The following is a 21,485-nucleotide window of genomic DNA, read 5'->3' as shown; positions in this document are numbered from 1 at the left end:
TAAAAACGTTCTTCTGAAAAATCAAGTTTTTTGATTTATGACGTTCTTGAAAGGAGTGAGCGATGTGTTCTTCAGTCTTTACATGTTTTCTAAATATTTGCTTCAAAATCTTATTGCCCGGGATTTTGGATTTCCGTAGTTCCACTGTAGTTTCATAGCTGTGATATGTTGTCAGTAAAATAAGTATCTAAAACTCTTATTGCAAAATACTTTTAGCTTCTCAAATTTCAACATTTGAGCTGAACACAATAGTTGGATCAGAATGATTAATGTCATCAAGCCCAAATAAATGCTCAGATTTTCTTGTTCACTATTTGGAGAAAGACCTGTACAGTAAAACCTCGATATAATGAATTAATTGATGGTAGGGGGTGTCCATTAAAACCGAAAGTCCATTATATAAAAAAAAAAAAAAATAAAACATTTAAAATAAATCATAAATATTTTTTTTTCCTTGAAAATATGAATACTGTATTTAAATATAAATAAATAAAACCAAATTCTATTTATTGTCTTCAGACACTTGTCATGAAGTGACGTTGCTGTTTGATATCAACATGCTTACTTTCGGTAATCCTGCCTGGAAAAAGGAATCAAGTTTTGTTTGCACTTTTGAAGTTTGCTATTTTTGAAATATTTTAATATAGTCGAACTTCGTTATCTGACAAACAGCCAATAGTTTGACCGGATTTTGTTGTCCGTTATATCCGAAATTTGTTAATTGAAGTCCGTCATATCTAGGTTTTACAGTACTTAGTTGAGGATGTGTGGGGAAAGTATAAAGAAGTAAATAAAAAAACAATATTTGCTCAATCTTTTATTTCAAATGTATGTGGAAGATCAAATACTAGACTACAATCTTCTCGTATTTATTTTTTGCTATCTGTTAGCTTAACACCTAAATATAATCAATATTAATTTCTAATGCCAAAACTCGAAAACACCTTTGCATGTTTTGTGTTCATGGAAAGTTGAAACACTAGTCGGCTCCACGACAACACTATCCACTCGACCGTACAAAATTACATGTAGAACTATCTTTAGAAATGCATTCGCTTAAACTTACTTATCACACAATCCACAATGTGCAACACTCTCCTCTCTTCCTCTCGGTGATGGACTTACGGGAATGAAGCGCAACCATATTTACAGATAGACTTAAGTACCGCCGATTCAACCACAATCCCGACTGAACCGACACAAATCAAACCTGCGCAAGAAAAACCAAATGTGATAACAGAGCCCGTAGCGGCGAATCTGTCCCTCGCTTAAATTGCCTATTCCTAACCCTAAAATACTAAACATTATTCCTAGCGCTTACCGATGACATTTATACATTTATCAGAAGAAACAAAGATATGTTCGGAACGAAAGCGGCGCGTGGCGGCGCATTTATCCATTCGGCGCGAGCCAAATGTGGAAATAAATAAAAACAACGCTTTTCAGATTGCACGTGTGAAGCGTTACATAACTATGCACTAATAGTTAAATGGATCCGTCGCGGAAAGAACCGGAGAGCGTTCGGTAAAGAAAGCGAATACGAAGCCAAATTAAAACACTTTGTACCATCGGATTACTTACAAAAATATACTATTCCAAATTACTAACATGGCACCGCGTACAATACTCGGGAAATGAGAGTTTACCAGAAGAGTCCGGAAACATATTGCAACAGTAGCGAGGTCGGGAATGCTTCTCCGGTTCTTTCCGCGCGGATCTTTCCATCGGTCACAAGTGTAATACAAAATCATACGTAATGCACTCTCCGGGGAATATTAAAATTAAACTAAAACCTACGTAGCGGTGAGCACTAAGCATAGCTTATAACAAAAGTGATGGATGCGTTCCTTTTCTTTCGGGCGCACGATGAGTGCCGAGCGAAGGGCTCGGACTCGATTTGAACAATGCTAGATGGATGGGGTATTAAACGTAAAAATACTGGAATCGCGGGGGAAACGAGTGCGCCGAGCGTTCACTCCGCTCGTGACAATCTCGTACTGTTAAATGTAAAACTAAAATTACACTTACATAACAAATTCAATCGACTCTAGAAAGATTCTCCTCACTTACGATAACATACGTAGAGGAAAAAACTAACACCGAGTTCGTCAAATATTCACAAATTACGAAAATACAACATGTTGTTTCTTTGCACCAAGAGTCCAGTTCACTTTTCACTCGTAGAACACGTTTGAGTCACGTTTGGCGGTCGACGTCCTTGCGTCCACTGGTCCGTGCGGACCCGACCGCGCGGCACATTCCACTTCAAGTCTCGACAACACGACACACTTTTACAAATATCAACACCGAAAAACATCAATCGTTTAAATACTCAAATATAGTGCTGTAAAATGACAATTTACAATGTATAAATCTTGACTTAATAATTTGGAAAAAAAATATATAAAAATAAAAATTAAATAAAACACCTACGCTGAGTTTTTACACGAATAAGTAATTAGATAATTATATATTTATTTAAATTCCCAATTTGATTTCCTTACGCGCTAAAGTTTCTTTTGTTAACTCTAAATTCTCATTTTGTTACTTAGCCTAGATTAATAGATGGCTGAAATAGAAAGGGAAAGAATAAGATGAATCCGAGTGGGGAAACGGTTGCTCGGGGCGGGGTAGTGTTGCGTGGAGGGGTCGGGGGGCTCAGTGCACCTCGGAGCTCTCGGGCTTAGGCGGGAGATGGTTCCCCGGATCCGACGTGTTGATCGGCTGCAAACAAAAACACACATTCATTAACACAAAACGCATTTTCAATCGCAACCTTTATTTTACTTAATCACCATACACGCGGTTTTTCTCCACCATTCCGCGCTAACCCATATGACTTACGTTACGAGAAAAGATATCTGTTCCAAAAACATTTAATGCGTACCGGATACACTGACAAATCTTTATCAGGTTTCATACCTGACAATATTTTGCGACAACAAATGTTATGATTTTTTTGCTTCTTTGTATAAAAATATGGCTGAAAATAGCCTGGAGGTACGGTAGCTAAACTTTGAATTTTAAAAAAAGGAATAACCCGAAGTCTCTACTATAGAGGTTAAAAAAATATTAATGCAATGAAATATACAAAAATTGTTTAAAAAAAATAACATAGACAAAGTGGGGCACAATTAATGGTCGAATGAATAGTAGATAAAGTAGGGGTGATGTGGCATACCTACCAGTGGTTAATTCGGGTTAAAAAAACTAAATATGCATTTTCCAAGAATGGGGAATGGTGGATGGTTAGTAGTAGAGCAAGTAAGAGTGATGTTGCGTACCTACCAGTGTGTGTTAAGTGATTAATTCGGGTAAAGAACTAAATATGGATTTAACAAGAGTGAGGAATGGTTACATAGCAAGACAGGACCCCACAAGATGGACTAAAAATTTGAGATGGAGACCTTGGGAGAAAAAGAGGCGTTGGAAGACCCAAAAGAGATGATTCGGCGACACAGTCGCCGTGGGTGTAGAAACTGGCTGCAAACAGCAATCGACCGAAGAAAATGGAAGAGGCCTATATCCAGCAGTGGACGGAGGGCTCATAAAGAAGAAGGGGAGGAATGATTAGTAGTAAGTATAGCTGGTAGGCAAGAAACTTGAATATAGGTGCCTGAGGCGAATACTGGGTATAAAGTGGTATGACTTGGTCAGGAATGACGATGTGAGGAGAAGAACTCAACAGGAAGTCCTCAAGAGGAGAAGGTGGACATGGTTGGGACACGTCCTTAGAATGCCACCTGAGAGCATCAACCCCTCCTGTCTCTTCTTCCAACCCCGAGGATTCCAGGACGACCATTCACCGACTATACTCGGCGGAACTTCGAGACGCCGGACTGACCTGAGAGGAAGCCAAGGAGATGGCGTGTGACAGAGTGACTTGGAGACGTCTCGTGTTGGCCATATGCTCCACCTAGGGAGCGAACATGGAAAGAGAGAGAAGAAGGATAGCCGGTAGTGCGATGGGGAATGAGGAACGGTTAGTGGTAGAGGTGGCAGGGTGCATACCTACCAGCGAGTGCTGGGGCGGGGCCTGCTGCTGCGCGAGCGGCGGCGGCTGCTGCGCGGCGTGCGGGGGCAGCGCGTGGGCCGGCAGCTGCGCGGCGGGCGGCGGGGGCGCGGGCGGCGCGGGCGCGCTGGCCGGCGCGGCGCCCCCGCCCGCCTCGTGCGGCGTGGTGCTGTGCGCCTGCTGCACGGGCAGACCGCCGCCCGCGCCGCCGCCGCCGCCGCCGCCGTAGTAGCCCCCGTTGATGCCTGGAACCACAACCCCATGTTGCAGCGGATTCTCATACACTACAACTTACACACATTACACTCTGGACATACGTACGTACATATCTCTAAAGATGGGTTATTTATTGTAACTGCAGACAGTTGGTAGAATTCCATATTGAATTGTTGGGTAATACGTATATCCAAAATAAAACAAGGTTTGTGTTGGATTGAATTCTACATTTATTTATGTATATCTTAATACGTGACTCGTTTCGTCTTCTTAGGACATTATCAAACGTTTGATAAAGTCCTAAGAAGACAAAACGCGTCACGTATTAAGATAAACATAAATAAATGTAGAATTCAATCCAACACAAACCTTGTTTTATTTTGGATATATTACCCAACAATTCTAAAGATGGGGACTGACCGGAGAATTTTATCGTAATGTAACACGTTACGATACGAACATTCGTATAGGCAGTACAGCGAGCCGAGCTTGATCCGAGTACTTCGCACAATGTTCGAATGCTCACCGCGAATTTTACATCACGACAAAATGCTCCCCACCTTAATGCATTATGGCTGGTTAGAGAAACCATTTTACAATTCGCTCACTCCTTTCAAGAATGTCATAAATCAAAAAACTCAATTTTTCAGGAGAACGTTTTTAAAGTTTAAAAATATAATACAATGTATTAAAAATAAATATCAAGCCACTTTTTGAACTTTTTACTGTGCAACAGATCTTTTTAGGTAAAACCTGAAGGTTTTTTCTCCATTTGAAAAATATTAAGTATATTTAAAAAAATAATTAAACAATACCTTTTCTTCAAAATGAAAAAACAACACTTATGCCCTGTAGCGGGTAAATATTAAGTTAAAAATATGCCTCTTTTGCTGGGATGTAGTACATTTTCTGGGCATTCCGAAAACATGCACAATTGAAAATTGTCGATTTTTGATTTAAGACGTTCTTGAAAGGAATGAGCGATTTGTTTATAGATTTGGCATTTAATTTGTAGAACTCCATTATAATTTACAGTGAAACCTCTCATCATAACAAGTAATTCGCAAAACGAACAAAAAAAATTGAAAAAGTTGCTGATTTTCGCATAATGAGTTACATAGAAAGGGCAAGTGCCTTTTTACAGCATTCACTTGTGAGCCGGGATTTCCGCACCAGTCAAAACAAAAAATGTTTCGTTTAACAAGTATTTCGCACAACGAGTAAGATTCTGGAACGAATTGTGCTCGTTATGAGATATTCCACTGTATAGTAAATGTTAAAATCAAACACTAATTTTTGGAGTCTATTAAATTGTATTTTATTATTAAAAAACATAAAAATAAAATTTGTGATAATTGTTTTGCCTTGTTATGGCATTTTCAAACTAATGTCAATCTACATTTGGTAAACAAATGTTCATTATACACAAAATTCCTAGAATATTAATAAAATAAAAATAAAAATATTTTAATTTACTGCACGGTTAAATGTTTTCAGGATTTTATTTTTTCATTTCTTCAATTCTTAGAGTAAAATGTATGGGAATTCTGGAATATGGAAATTCTGGAATATTGAAATTTCTTAAATAACATAATTTTTGTACATACATCTGCTTGCAAATGCAATATGCCATACAGTATATCTTGTATGGCATGCTGGTGAAATTCTAAATTAGGGGAGACCATAATCTCTGAAGAAGAAAAAAGTTCAAGTGTTTTTTTTTCACTCTTATAAATGTGGTATTCCCACAAGGAGAGAGCGAGACAGTTAGATTACTCCGCGGATGGCCGCCGTCGGTCGGCGCACGGCGCGCTGGGGAGTCGTGGAATCTGCGACTCTGGGAGCTGCGTACTAGGATTTCCACCCAAATATGAAGTAAGCTCACCCTCGGGATAGGTGGGCAGCGGGCCGGGCCCCGCGCCTCCGAGGAAGTAGTCCTTGTTGACGCAGTTGCGCAGGCAGTCGGGGATGCGGCCGACGATGGCGCGCCGGATCTCGCTGGCCGCCATCTCGCGCAGCTCCGTGGCCGACGCGTCGCTGTAGAAGGCCGCGTGCGGCGTGCACAGCACGTTGGGCGCGTCCTTCAGCGGGCCCTGCGCAAACACACAAACAACAACAGTTATTACGATGGATCAACAACCGATTAATATTATACATCAACAACCAATAATGAATTATCGTTTCTTAACACGCTATCTGCGGGCAGATTCGCACTCATAACAGAGATAAACATCTTTGAAAATAAGTAATAACATTTAACCATACTGTATGCATCGATATGAGATCAAAAAATGCCGCAAAAGTCGCCGTAAAAAAAATGCCGTAAAAATAACTTACACGCAATTTACGACGAGTCGAGTGAAAAGGTAAAATTACCCTTCCCGCAGATAGTGTGTTAACTCAATTTTTTCATTCCGAGGGTTGTCATAAAACAGTTTAGTCATACAAGAAAATATTCAAGGTTCTCAGGATCAATTAATAAAAATTATTAAGAAAATTAACCTTCTGGCATTTAAAGTATTCAGTAAAGCCTTCGAAAATAAAAATGATGGTATTATGAACTAAGATCTTAATTATACCTAGACAGTTTGCCACCCGACCCTTAATCTTCCAGTCTCTACCAACAGTATGTAATGGGACACTTTTAAACGTTTCCCGCAAACAATGTGCTATTATTTTCAATATTTATAGCATTTTATTTTGTGATTAATCATTTTAATTTTTTTAATAGTATTAATATGTAATCACTCACGGAGATTTAAGCCTACCGGTTTCAAGAGGCACCCGTCTCTTCATCAGGACAAGGTGCATACTGGTGTAGTATTGTCCTGATGAAGAGACAGGTAAGTCTCAAAACCCAAAGATTTAAAACTTGGACTTACTTTTTTGTTAAAAAAGTGATGTATTTATAATAGAATGTTGATAAAATTTGCGTCATGTAGTCTATATTTTATAATTTTTTGGATATAATTTTATAAAGATATCAGTAAGAATGCATTAAAATACTTGTCTGCGATTAGCCATAGTAAATTTGCTGATAATACCTTCCCTCGCGGGAAGGAAGGTATTATCAGCAAAGGGAAGGTATTATCTTAGCTCACGCTAAGACGGGTTTGTCAGGTTGTGGCCCCGGGTTAGTGTCGCGGACTCTTAAGTCAGAGTTTCTCGGTTCGAACCCACTCTACCACAATTTGATACCTATTTCTTTGCTAAGGCTCACAGAATTAGTGTGAAATTGAAATATTTGTGTAAATAATAAAAACATAAATATTTGTCTAAGACGTACCTGGAATACATTGAAGGGTTCATTTTCATGCACATCGAGGGCCGCTGCTCTGATCCGGCCCTGCTTCAGCGCGGCCGCCAGCGCATCATCGTCCACCAATCCACCGCGAGCTGTATTCACCAGAAATGCACCTGTAATAAACATTCACGTTAAATCATATTCAATCTTTCATTCTTTTTATGGAATAACCCGCAAAGCCTCTATTTTAGAGGCTTGTCTGCAGGTAGGATAGTTAGGAAAGGGAAGGTAAATGTGAAAAATACATAACAAACACCTAGACTAATTTAAAATGAATATTTCTTGAATTCATTTAGCAATTGTCGGGAATCGAACCCGCAACGCCAGTTTTGCAATCGAGCATGTAGTTTTCATATACCTGCGACAGGTAAAAACATATTTTTTAACCGCAATAGCAGCACCATCTGTTGAACATAACATCAACACGTTGCAATACTAAACATTGCTCATGGCGTACAGCTTGCTTCTTGACCACTGCTATCGCTTAGCATTTTTATCATTTTTAATTACATGGCTGTTAAATACATTTAGAATGTTTTCATAGTTTCATAAGCGAAATGCGTGCTTTTAATTTTCTTTTTTTTCCATATAACTAGACTGAGCCACAGCAACTCGTGGCCAGGTACAGCAAGGTTGTAATAGAATTGCTAGAAATGTGAAAATACACTAAAAATATTCAAAACATATACAATTTTATCACGGATCAGTGAAAAGACCCCGTGATTATGGACATTAATACACTAATAGTATTCAACGCGTACAAATACATGTATCACGGATCAGTTAAAAGAGGTTGTGATTATGATTTTGGACATTAATACACGAAAAGTATTCAACATGTACCACAGATCCGTGAAAAGAGGCTGTGATTATGATTTTGGACATTAATACACTAAAAGTATACAACGTGTACAAATACATGTATCACAGATCAGTTAAAAGAGGCTGTGATTATGATTTTGGACATTAATACACTAAAAGTATACAACGTGTACAAATACATGTATCACAGATCAGTTAAAAGAGGCTGTGATTATGATTTTGGACATCAATACACTAAAAGTATTCAACGCGTACAAATACATGTATCACGGATCAGTGAAAAGAGGCTGTGATTGTGATTTTGGGCATTTAGTAGAAAGGATGGACTCACCGGGCCGCATTTGTTTGATGGTGAACTCGTTGATGAGGTGGTGATTATGCTCGTTGAGGCTGCAGTGCAAAGATACACAATCACTTTGGAATAATAAGTCCTGGAACAAACAAACATCGTTACTAAACATCCAGAAACATTTTCAACTCACTCTCAAAATCATCCAACTTTTTTTTAATAATATCACCGCTTTACACTACTTGCTTTTCGCAGAAAAGTTGTAAATATTTTTGTAATTTTACAACTAATTGTGAGATATAAATGGTCAATAATTCTAAATTTCGATACATGTATAACTTATTGAAAAAGAAACGAAATATAAATTTTTCGATTCATAATGTGAATTGAAAAATTTTGAACAACCCTGAAGGAATCCCTAACATACTGTCCAAAACGTATCTGATCTTTTCATAAATCATGACGTCAGATCTGACGAATCCGGTATCCCTCGCTACAGTACCGAGAGCCGATATATCAGATTTATACGAGTCGGAAACAGATTTATACGAGAGGGAAAACTCTCTGAACTCCAATATCAACCCTGCACCGTATCTGGATCAAAATCAAATAAAATATTTGTTTATATCAAATATTTTACAAAGTTCATTTAAACACTTTTCATCTAATTTTATTTCTGATAATATCTATTGTATTCTTGCCAGTACCCTTTATTATATCTATTGTTAAATGAAACACAGATTTTTTGAGTAGACTAAGTTGTATTTTATTGTTAAAAAACACGTAAAAATTAATATTGTGACAATTGTTTCGCCTAGTTATGGCATTTTCAAACGAATGTCCATAAAACCGAGACCTAAAATATAAAGTATCCCCACATGTTTCGCCTAGTTATGGCATTTTCAAACGAATGTCCATAAAACTGAGACCTAAAATGTGTGTGGGTATACCCACACACAGGCCATGCCTTTGTGGGATCGTTTTTTGTATGTATATTATATATTTTTTTGTACTTGTACTTTTATTATGTATTGAAATACAAATGAATTTTAAAAAAAAAAGAAAAAAGCTTACTAGTCAAATAGGGGCAATACTCTCTTAACTCATTGGAGCATCGGCCAACCCTAACCATATTTAGGTAACAATATTGATCAACACTCGTAATGTTTAATGTTTAGTTACCTGCAGGGTGTAGACACGCGTCAGTCCCAGACTCTTCTCTATGCCGTCGGGCAGGTAGGGGTCGTAGAAGATAACGTTGAACCCGAAGGCCTTGGCCCTCAGGGCTACCGCGGAGCCGATGCGGCCCAGCCCCACCACGCCCAGCGTGTCTCCCCGGATGCGCGCGCATCCCTGCGCCGCTTCCCGCACTTGCTCAGGTCCTAAGCGATACAACAAAACGATAAACAATCACAAGAGATTAACAAACTTAGGAGGGAAAGGTATTGCTTAAGGACGGGAAGGGTATTTTTACATTCTGCGACAGCGTCATTTTAAAGGGAGAAAAGAAGAAATTATCTAATGTTTTTAAATGAATATTAAGTTCTGATCTCTTTGTTAAGGACTAAACTATATGTACACAATTATCAAATCCCGTCGCCAGCAGTCCGCAGGTGTAAAAAACACCTGTCCGAAATGTGTTAATCTTTCCTTCCCGGTGATATGTATTTACTACAATTCCACTCTAATAACGAGAATAACAATACAAAATATAATAGATACGGGCTCACAATTTTTGTATTCCTCCGTAATACAATTGCGTTTTACATAAAAGTATTTTAATATAAAGTTATTCATTTGCAGCGACGGAAATAAATAATTTGTGAAAAAAAATTGGGATAGAATAACCAATATGCAAATGTAATGCATGCGTGCATATGTGCTGTGCTTTGCATCCACGCGCTTGGCACTGTTTCTCCTTTTAGTAGATGGCAGGTGGTGGTGGTGGTTGTGACGCTACGCCAGCTATGGCAGCTACTTGCAACGTATCATTTTCAGATTTCAACTACAATCTATAGTTGACCATGTCAATAAAAGCAACATTTAGGAATATTCAAATTTTTGTTTTTAAATCACATTTTCATATGGTCTACTAAATATCACCGTATGTATTTAGTAGACCATATGACTTGATGAGATGTCAAAAAATAATATGAAAATAACTCCTGTAATTGGAGATAATCCAGATTTTGTGAACGAGTATTTGGACACACTCAAAATGTTGTAAATAAATTATCTGGTCAAATTATAAGTTTAATAATAAAAATAAAAATGGTATTTTCTGGCGTTTCTCATGTGTGTGATTATATTCCAGGATTCGAACCTCACATACTAATATAAGAGTTTCTGCTTAATAAAAAGCTTCTTTACATCTCACCAATAGATGTCTCTAGTGAAGTTCAAGTAATTCAAGAACAAGGTTTCTAAATTGGTTCATATATATAGAACTTCCAAGAATTTGAGTAGTGTGGTTGTCAATAATGGGTAGAATTGGTGAATGTTACACGTGTGTAAAGCGATCACTTAAACCAGCCTATGACGGTCGTCAGCCCCGTAAATGCCCAGACTTCCATATTCTTCTTCGTCTTTGATGAGATGTCAAAAAATAATACATATCACCGTTGTACGAGGAAGTTTTTGGCACAGTAAGGGAGAGTTTAAAAGTAAGTTGTCACATTTGGAATTTTTTTAAATATATTTATCGGAACAGGGGTAACAGTGAGAGTGAACTGCGAACCTGTGAATTTTTTTCCGTCTCGCACCATATTGGCGAGCCAGTACGTCCTCCTGTAGAGATTTAATATGAGGCAGAGAGTTGTGTCGGCTACTTCTTCCACTCCGTATCCGGGTACATTGCATACAGCGATTCCTGCAAATAAAAACAATACAAATATTATTCACAATCACAATGCTACAATTGTAAATTTTCATTTGAAAACAATACATTAATCTTCCCCTCCCGGTGATTTGTATTTACAACTTGACTTCATCAATACAAAATAGAATAGATACGGGCTAACAACTTTTGTATTCCTCCGTAGTATAATTGTGTATTATATGAAAGTAATACATAGTTATTCATTTGCAGCGACGGAAATAAATAATTAGTGAAAAATCAGGGATAAAATCACCAATACACAAACACAAAGCACGCAACACATGCAATGCTGGTATACGCGTATGTCGTAACGTGTTTACTGCGCCGATCGTCTTACGCGGCAGTTGTGTCGCTACGCTAGCTATTGCGGCTACTTGCGATGTTTTTTTTTCTCGTTTACAGAAACTTATCGGAGGTAACATTACATATATAGGTAGATTGATTGTTGTCGGCATAGATTGTTTCACATTCCTATTCACAGGGCCAACCTGCCGATGGTTATGCCTGTAGGAAGAGCTACCGCTATGTTGAACAACATCTCACTGGATATTGATCTGTTCCATGTGTCTGAAGGAGTTTTCCGAAGCGGGATTCTTCTACACCTTTAGCAATAGTTCTTGCATATTTCTGATTTTTGTATTAATTTAATGTATACGCTTTAATTTTTTTAGTTTGTAATGTATATGTTGATTGAAAATAAATAAATAAAATTAAAAAATTGTTACATTCCTTCAGCTATGGTCAATAAAAGCAACATTTAGGAGTTTTCACATTTTCATATGGTGTACAAAATACGTATCACCGTTGCACGTGGATCATTTGGCATTGTAAGTGGAAGAGGGAGGCCTCTGTTTGTGAGGCTAAAGAAAGCGAGTAAGTGATGGACCGTTACCTAATTCACCGGCGGCCTTGACGTCGATGTTGTCCACGCCGCTGCCGATGCGCACGATGATGCGCAGCGTCTTGAACTTCTCCAAGTCCTCCTTGGTGAGGATGATGGTGTGCCACATGAGCGCGGCCACCGCCTCGTTGAGCACCTTCTCGTGGATCTCCGAAGTGGACTGCGCGTCGCAGAAGGCCACCGTCGCAACGTCCTTCAGGATGGGCATCTCGATGGAGCAGTCGCGCCCGTCCAGCAGGGCTACCAGCGGTCTAAGCAGAACAAACCACATTCATTAAATATACATAATAAGGAGATCCCTGCATACTGCCAGTGAACACATATGCACTGCAGCAGGGCCACCAGCGGTCTATGCACAACAAACCACATTTACACATTTACAATACATGTACATATAACAGATTCAGCAAAATTTCTGCAGAAACTGTTTTATATAGATTCTGGAGATTCCTGCATTCTGCCAGTGAACACATCGCTCACTCCTTTCAACAACATCATGTATCATAAAACTTGGTTTTTCAGGAGATCGTTTTTAATGTTTAAAAATATAATAAAATGTATTAAAAATAAATATCAAGCCACTTATTGAACTTTTTATTGTGCAACAGATCTTTTTAAGAGAAACCTAAATGTTTTTTTTCCATTTGAATTATATTTTGTAAATTTTAAAAAATCATTAAACGATACCTTTTCTTCAAAATGCAAAAACAACACTTTCTGCCCTGTAGCGGGTAAATATTAAGTAAGAAATATGCCGCTTTTGCTGAGATATAGTACATTTTCTGACGATTTTTGATATTTGACGTTGTTGAAAGGAGTGAGCGACATATGCACCACAGACTATGGGTCTGACAAAGAGAAATGCAGAGAAGCCATGTGCACATCCATGTGCGATCCATGGAAAGATTCATGCCCTTGTTCAGCCTTACATTCCTTTCTTATATCTTCATTTTTAATTCTGTCACACAATGATTTTCCACACATTCGTCTGAGGGAGCGCATTTCAACAGCGTTCACTCTGCTTTCATCTTTCCTATGCCAGTTCCATGTTTCGCTTCCATATATCACAGTTGGTACCAGCTCTCCGTTGTGAATCCCTCCAATCAATCTGTTCAAAGCAACATTTATCCTATTCCCTGCATTCAATCTTCTATTAATATCTATATCTACTTTTCCATCCCTTGTGAACAAGTATATTTAATAAATTAATAATTAATAAACCCTTATCCACACCCAAAGGGCACTGCATCATACAAACGTAGTGTTATCTTAATCGTTGACACATGAAGGAAAGGTGATCAGCCCTCCACTTCTGGTACCAGTCCAGGGTAATATGGAATAAATATTAGAGTGAAAAAATCACTTATATCGTAGTCGTACAGGAGAAAGTGGCCAAGTGCATTTGTTTACAAAAACGTGATCATTGACTATTTGATACCTTACTAGCTTAATATTGCCCTGAAAAAATCCCAAGGCGATTGTAAACTTGGAAGTATAATATATTGACTTGTTAAAAATGACAAACTGCATTGATGTTTACTTTCTTGCCAAACAAAAGTGACTTAAATGGCCCTCCTGAACTTTTTATATTTTGTTAGTTGGTCACTTTCTCTTGTACGACTACGATATTTATTTGACCCCCCTGGGAATCGAACACGGGACCTCCAGATTGGTAGATCGTGTTGACCATCACACTACGGAGGCGGACAATTTAATAAATGAATGAAATAAATATTTAAAAAATGATGACTTTAGACCTATAAAACATATAAAACTTTATAATGTGTCGGCTTGTGGTCCCGTGGTTAGTGTAGCGGACTCTTAAGTTAGAGTTTCTCGTTTCGAACCCACTCTACCACAGTTTGATACCTGTTTGTAATAATGAGCCAATTTGGCTTATAGAAAAGTATTTTTGCAAATAATTTTAAACCCAAATAGTTCTCTTATTTTATTATAAAAAAAATTATACATATTCTGTGAAATTGTATAATTTTGCTACCTTTTTACTTATATTATTTCTATGAGCCGCTTAGGCTCACAGAAATAGCGTGAAATTGAAATATTTGTGTAAATAATAAAAAAACACAAATATTTCTCTTTTATAAAAAAAAAATAGTATAGTCTCACCTTCCGATAGCGGGTCCATTGGCGATGGGCCCGCGCATGTCCAGGCGTGCTCTCTTGGGCATCATCTTGCGCTTTTCCATCTAGGTCTGGCGAGAGCCGCGCGCGCCGCCCGTGCCGCGGTCAGGCGGGCCGACCTGCCGCCGCCGCAGCCAGAGGGTGCTCGCCCGGCGGGACGAGACTCATCAAACCACCTCCCCGCGCCCGAACCCTCCGCGCCGCACTGCCGCACGCGCCCGCACGCCCGCACGCTCGCACACGCCCGCACCCGCACACCCGCACACCCGCACTCGCTGCACACTCGAGGCGCGCTTTCCCTGGTGATGCTACTAGGCTTTCCGGCGAACCATTGCCACCAAGTTCACAGCACCAATTGTCACTGAATTGCACTCTACTACGGGACTACGGGACACCTGCAAACAAGAGGAAACACACGTTAGATATTTACAACGCTTATATGCGACCCATCATGACATGTCGCTCACTCCTTTCAAGAACGTCAACTTGATTTTTCAGGAGGACTTTTTTAAAGTTTAAAAATATAATTAAATGTATTGAAAATAAATATCAAGCCACTTATTGAACTTTTTACTGTGCAACAGATTTTTTTAGGTAAAACCTGAAGGTTTTTTCTTCATTTGAAAAATATTTAAGTATATTTAAAAAAAATAATTAAACACATTTTCTTCAAAATGCAAAAACAACACTTTCTGCCCTGTAGCGGGTAAATATTAAGTTAGAAATATGCCTCTTTTGCTGGGATATAGTACATTTTCTGGGCATTCCATAAACATGCACAACTGAAAATTGACGATTTTTGATTTATGACGTTCTTGAAAGGAGTGAGCAATATAGGATCGAAAGTACAGTGGACACCGTAGGCACAAAAAACGCGCTTAGAGCGTCAGAAGTGAAGACTCCAAGGAGCATATCTGGCAAGAGTCTACGAGACATAATAAGAAACGCACGGATAAGGGAAATATGCGAGATTGAAGATGTCGTTAGGTGGGGAAGGCAACGAAGGAGACAATGGAATGCTTATGTGAGGAGAATGGAACCATCCAGACCCTCCCACATTGCACTGTACGGCCGGCCAACCCCAAGGCAGACGACTCCCAGGCAGACCACCAAAAAGATGGATCGACAGCTGGGAATCAACATCGCAGGAGGCTAATCCCTCTTAAAAACAGGCCACAAGGCCTACACCAATCAGAAGAAGAAGAAGAAGAAGAAGAAGATACATTGGATATCTTCAAAAACACATTTATTTTATTTTACTAGAGAACAGTATTTTATTGTTATTTTTATAAGAGGTCAAGGGATCTTGCGTCCCTTGTGTCACTGCGACCATATTAGGTCTATTGTGGCCTGTCTGTGTCGTAAGAAAAAATTGAGATATTTCTGGAAAATCATGTGGGAAGAGCGAGTTCGGATCCAGTGGTGAGGATAGCAGCGGAGAGTAGCGTAAGAGGTAGCAGACCCCCAGGAAGACCACCTAAACAATGGAGAGATAGCTGGTCTTCCAGCTCCCAGGAGCAGACCGGAGAATAACAGGACATGGTCCTTAATAAAGAAGAAAAAAAAAGAATTAATGATTTATTTTATTTATTATTATTACTATTTATTAAACCATGAGTGTAAGTCCCTCTCCAAGTACAAGAGCTCGGTCTCTTTTTTGGAGAGGCACAGCGAATCTAAAACTAAAGGTTTGCCATATGTATAATGTTTAGAAAATGTATTATGTTGTACTTAAAAATGTAACTATATTAAATAAATAAAATAAATTTTAAAAAATGGTGTCGCGATTGATACGCGACACCCATCAACTTACGCTAGATCGACCCTTAGATGTGTTAAACGGCAAAAAAATGACGCGTTATAGAAGATACAGCGGACAAATACGTAACTCCCGAAGGACCCCTCCCCCGCGCTCCCCGCACCTTCCCCCCGCCCCCTCCCCGCGCCGACCGAACGACAAACTAATTACAAACTCCGCGGCGGGGTTGGGGTGAATTTTAAACAAGTTTGAAACAAAAGTGGGATAAAACGTCACAAAGTTATTCCTTTAATCAGATGATAGATAACTCTAGAGGAATATTTATCTCGCGGGATTTTTTTTAAAACACCCGCTGCTGGATATCGCGCGCCGAAAGAGACGAAGAATTCGGAAGCGCGCAAGGCGATACCGCCAAGTTAATTTAACCTTTCCCTCCCGGCGATATGTATCTGTTTATTTCTTAAATATACATACACATATAATTTATCCGCATTTTAAATCTTTAGGCATCTTCTTCTTCTAACCCTTATCCGCACCCAATGGTGCATAGGGCACTGCATCGCATTGACGCAATGTTATCTTGATCGTTACTTGTACGTTACTTATCACTGCATCATATAAACACATGAAGGCAAGGTGAACACTCCTGCGCTTCAGGGACCAGTCCAGGGTAATATTAAATAAATATTAAAGTGTAAAATCACTAATATTCATTTTCAACCCCCCTGGGAATCGAACCCGGGACCTCCGGCACGATAGCTGAAAACGCTAACCATTACACCACGGAGGCGGACAATGAATAATAAACAAGATAAAGTAAAACTAAAACTTTGTTTTTAACCACATTTGGTTTTGACAAGCACCTTGTCATCTTCAGGGATAGATAAATACTGAACTCCACATAAAACCGGTTGGAGAAAAGCACCAAAAATAAAAGCGGTTAAAAAAGTTTTATACTTTAAGCATAGCCTGCATTTACTACAACTCAACTTTAAAAATGAGAATATGAATATAAAATATAATAGATACAAGCTCAGAATTTTTGTATTCCTCCGTAATTTAATTACGTATTACATTAAAGTATTACAATATAAAGTTATTCATTTGCAGCGATGGAAATAAATAATTTGTGAAAAAATCGGGGATAAAATCACCGGTACACAAACGTTTCTCAGCGTGTGCGCGCGTGGCGTGCTTTGCGTACACGCGCGTGTCGTAGCGTGTTTAGAAGCGCCAGGCGTACGCGGGTCATCTTGCGCGGCGGTCGTGTCGCTGCGCTAGCTATTGCGGCTACTTGCAATGTACTTTTTCTCGTTTTCAGATACTTACTAGAGCTAAAATTACAAAATTGTTGATTTTCAAGTTCAACTTTGATCAATAAAAGCAACATTTAAGAATATTACATTTTTTTCCGTTTTTAAATCACATTTTCATACGGTGTATAAAATACATATCACAGTTGCAAGTGGAAGTTTTTTAGCACTGTAAGGGAAAGGTTAAGACACGGGCGAAAGAATTCCTTTTGATATAAATTTTACTTTGTTTGAAGATTTCGGCGGTCGCCAAACTTTTAAGTAAACGATTTAGCGTAACTCCGAGAGTCGAATGGAGCGATCTCCAAACGGAAACTTTTCTTTTTAGTGAAACAAAAGCGCGGAATAATTATCGTCGGATTTGTGTTTCGGGGCGCTTCAGAAACAGCGGCCATCCGTTATTTAATCCGTATTAAAGATACGCGAATCGCGAAAGCGAAAGTTCGGCCATTCGCTATGTATGAGCGCCGAAAGTTTGCGCCGGAACGGAATACCATATTCGGAAAGTTGCGAACAAACGGAATTAAAAACGGACGAAGCGAATAGGGTGTTATCACTCGGGACGAATATCTAATTTAACATACTCAACCTATAAAGGATTGTGTAAGACTAGTTTTGTGTTTATAACAGCCGATATAATACAATAACAATAGTTTCATTAATCATTTTCTTTTGCAAAATTCGCCTTCGTAAAAACGTTCTTTTCGTAAGTTGGTAACGAATGACGACACAGAAACGAATCCACACTAATACTATTACAGTTTTATAAAGGAGATACATAAAGGGATACGCCCCATAACATACCTGAGGACGGTGTCCGTTTTATTCAAATACTAAAGTTTAAACCTTTACATCATCTCCCTTATTTCTCTACATATTTCAATAAGAATGTATACCGATACCGATAATAGCGATAGTCTTGTGATTTTTCATATTAATTAGCCGATAATAACACATCATAAAAAAATCCATTGCGGAGGAATTACACAAAGTCGGGAGGGCGGTTCGCGTGCGACACCCGAAAGGCATTTAATTCTTCCGGGCGCTAGTTTTGAGCTGTGATATTGTAGCATTGTAGCATTGTGGGCGCGCACAAGCGGCGAGCTATCGATTCGGATTTCAATTAAAAGTTTGTCCGGGCCGCGCAGCCGAATGTACAAACAGCGCGCCGCCACTGGCTCCGGAGGGATTATTATAAAAGCGACTCCTTAAGACTAATAATACGAAAGATGATTATTTCCAATTAAAACTTTTTTCTTCCCCGAAATTATTTCCCGAGTTTCGGTCATCCCCCCCCCCTCCCCCCCGTTCTCGGCCGAGGCCAAAATTAAAAATATACAAATTCTCTCGTTTAGCAGACGTCATTTGTCCATCGGATAATAATTGTTCAAAATTTGACAAAAAAACGAATACGTCTGTAAATATGTATTTTAACATGTAAATATTTATATTAGGTCTAGTAAAAAGAAATCCATTATTTTTGCATGAAATTGAACCATGGTTTACCATAGTTAGAATAATTCAATTTAGGTCAAATATGCACCGTTTTTAAATATGTATTTTAACGCGTCCTATTTTATTTATTAACTAACTAACTAACTAACTAACCATCACGCCGCTTCCCCGCAGGGGTAGGCAGAGAGAATCGAACGCCACACCACTCTGTCTTTGCAAACATTCTTTGCCTCTTCTACATTCATGCATCTCCTCATACATACCCGACGATTATTACGACTCCTGACCCGGCCGCTTTCAAGTATTTGACATACCTTTTTATTATTATTTTTTTTTTTTTTTTTATTTATTTATTTCATAATACATAGATACATCCAATATACATATTCATTTCATATATACATTTATTATACGTATTACGGCTCTTTAGGCATGGCCTGTGTTGAGCCGAATACTAACATGTTAATACAATTTTTATATTATTTTTTTATTTTTTAATAATATTTATTTTTTTAATTATTAGATTATAAACATAACATACAGGAGATACAAAAATAATTTACAGTTTAAAGTTTTTTCAATAAGATAATTACACCTGGACTTTAATTAATTCACTTTCTACCTTGTCTCTTCCATCTATGCGTCTATGCGTCGATCACGTTAAAAGAACACCAAAGAACAATAAAATTATTAACAACATTTTGAGTGTGTACAAATACTGGTTCACAAATCTGGATTATTTGCACATTTTTGGACATCTCAACATAGAAGAATGTGGAAGTCTGGGCATTTACGCATACAAAAGCTTCTTCATCTCACCAATAGATGTTACTCGTGAAAATTCTAGTGATTCTTGTACAATGTTTCGAAATTGGATCATATATATACATATCGAAGCCATACAGGAGAATGTGACCAAGTGCATTTTTTTACAAAAACGTGATCGTTGACTATTAGAGATCTTACTAGCTTAATATTGCTACCCTGAAAAAATCCCAGAAGATTTTGAACTTGAAAGTATAATATATTGACTTGTTAAAAATGACTAACTGCATTGATGTTTATTTTATTGCGAAGCAAAAGTGACTTAAATGGCCCTCCTGAACATTTTACGTTTTGTTAGTTGGTCACTTTCTCCTGTACGACTACGATATATAGAAATTCCGAGAGTTTGAGTAATGCCCAGACTTCAATATTTTCTTCTTTATCTATGTTGAGATGTCAAAAAATAATGCAAAATATAAAGCACGATGATACTGGCAATTATAATAAATTATAAATTAAAACCGAGCTATGTGAATGAACACGATATGGTAATAAGTTGATAGAAATGAGCCATCGGGAATTGGGGTTGGCTGGCGGGTGTCGGCGGGTGTCGGCGGGTGTCGGCGGGTGTGACCGGGTGCGGGGAGCTCGGCCACCCTACAAGTAAAAGTTTCCCAAACCCGGCCCGGCACAAACTTACTTCGGAAAGAGAGTTATTTCAAGTTTACGCCCGTCTAGATAAAACAAACTTTTAACAACAAACTTTTCGGTAACAAGAAAAACAAGAAATGACGCCGGGGAGGGGGGCGCGCGGGTAGGAGGGTGTAATGATTTTAATTAAATAATTATCCACGCTGAAACTTCCCGATAACTTTTCATAACCTTACTTAACCCGTCGGCATACCGACCGCCATATCTAAAGAATATTTTGCGTTCGCATATCGGCCGCGTTTTGAGCCACACCTCCGGCATTGAAAAATCCTGCTCCAAATTTGTTTCGCACGTTCCAAACCATCGCAACAAACCTTTCTTAAATTTAACGACAATACCCATCTCAGTTTGCATTCATTCCATATTTTCAATTCGAACATCTATCACACGACATTTTATTTGGCACTGTTTGCGATACAAATTCTTAATAAAAAATACATTGTTTGCCGCACATTCGTCTGAGGGATCGCATGTTAACCTATTGGCACCCAGCCGCCATATCTTGGCGGCTGGGAATATTTTATGTTCGCATATCAGCCGTATGAAAAAAAACGTATTTAAAAAAAAAATACTGATATGCGAATGGGTTAAAATCAAACACTGATTTTTAGTCTTTCAATTTGTATTTTATTGTTAAAAACACATAAAATTTGTGACATGTACCTAGAATTTTATATCTACATAAGGACTAATCAGTCCATTTAATCATCGCATTAGTTTGAAAATGCCATAACAAGGCGAAAGTTCTACAAATTAAAAGCCAAATCAATAATTATTTTTTTTTTTATTATTTAATGATAACAAACGAAAGTATTTTTATAATATGAACCACCCACGGACGGAGGTGTGGCCTAAACCGCGGCTGATATGCGAATACCCTCAAGTTATGGCGGCTGGTATGCCGATGGGTTAATCGCC

The 21,485-nt window shown here is 38.5% G+C and overlaps 1 protein-coding gene across 7 annotated transcripts in view; it reads right to left on the bottom strand.

Annotated features, from left to right (window-relative positions):
* Window positions 1–804: 804 nt before the first annotated feature.
* The window catches only part of CtBP (C-terminal binding protein), a 74,605-nt gene continuing 53,924 nt past the window's right edge, over window positions 805–21,485 (bottom strand). For 3 of the 7 annotated variants that reach the window (XM_088268133.1, XM_088268132.1, XM_088268134.1), the window contains 9 exons: window positions 14,550–14,959; window positions 12,414–12,673; window positions 11,381–11,512; window positions 9,826–10,025; window positions 8,686–8,785; window positions 7,515–7,645; window positions 6,114–6,321; window positions 4,016–4,296; window positions 805–2,724 (listed from right to left, as the gene is read on the bottom strand). In XM_088268133.1, coding sequence (XP_088124259.1) covers window positions 2,659–2,724; window positions 4,016–4,296; window positions 6,114–6,321; window positions 7,515–7,645; window positions 8,686–8,785; window positions 9,826–10,025; window positions 11,381–11,512; window positions 12,414–12,673; window positions 14,550–14,629 — 1,458 coding nt within the window. In that variant the 5' untranslated portion in view covers window positions 14,630–14,959 and the 3' untranslated portion in view covers window positions 805–2,658. Of the gene's footprint in view, window positions 2,725–4,011; window positions 4,297–6,113; window positions 6,322–7,514; window positions 7,646–8,685; window positions 8,786–9,825; window positions 10,026–11,380; window positions 11,513–12,413; window positions 12,674–14,549; window positions 14,960–21,485 lie in introns of all 7 variants that reach the window. The other 4 variants (XM_088268136.1, XM_088268137.1, XM_088268135.1 and 1 more) reach the window with 3 other exon arrangements.

Source organism: Brachycentrus maculatus, unplaced genomic scaffold, assembly GCF_059751285.1.
Source record: "Brachycentrus maculatus isolate JH-2025_06_01 unplaced genomic scaffold, ASM5975128v1 h1tg000313l, whole genome shotgun sequence".
NCBI lineage: Eukaryota > Metazoa > Arthropoda > Insecta > Trichoptera > Brachycentridae > Brachycentrus > Brachycentrus maculatus.
The sequence above is the reverse complement of the archived record's forward strand: the minus strand, read 5'-3'. Positions and strand labels throughout refer to the sequence as shown.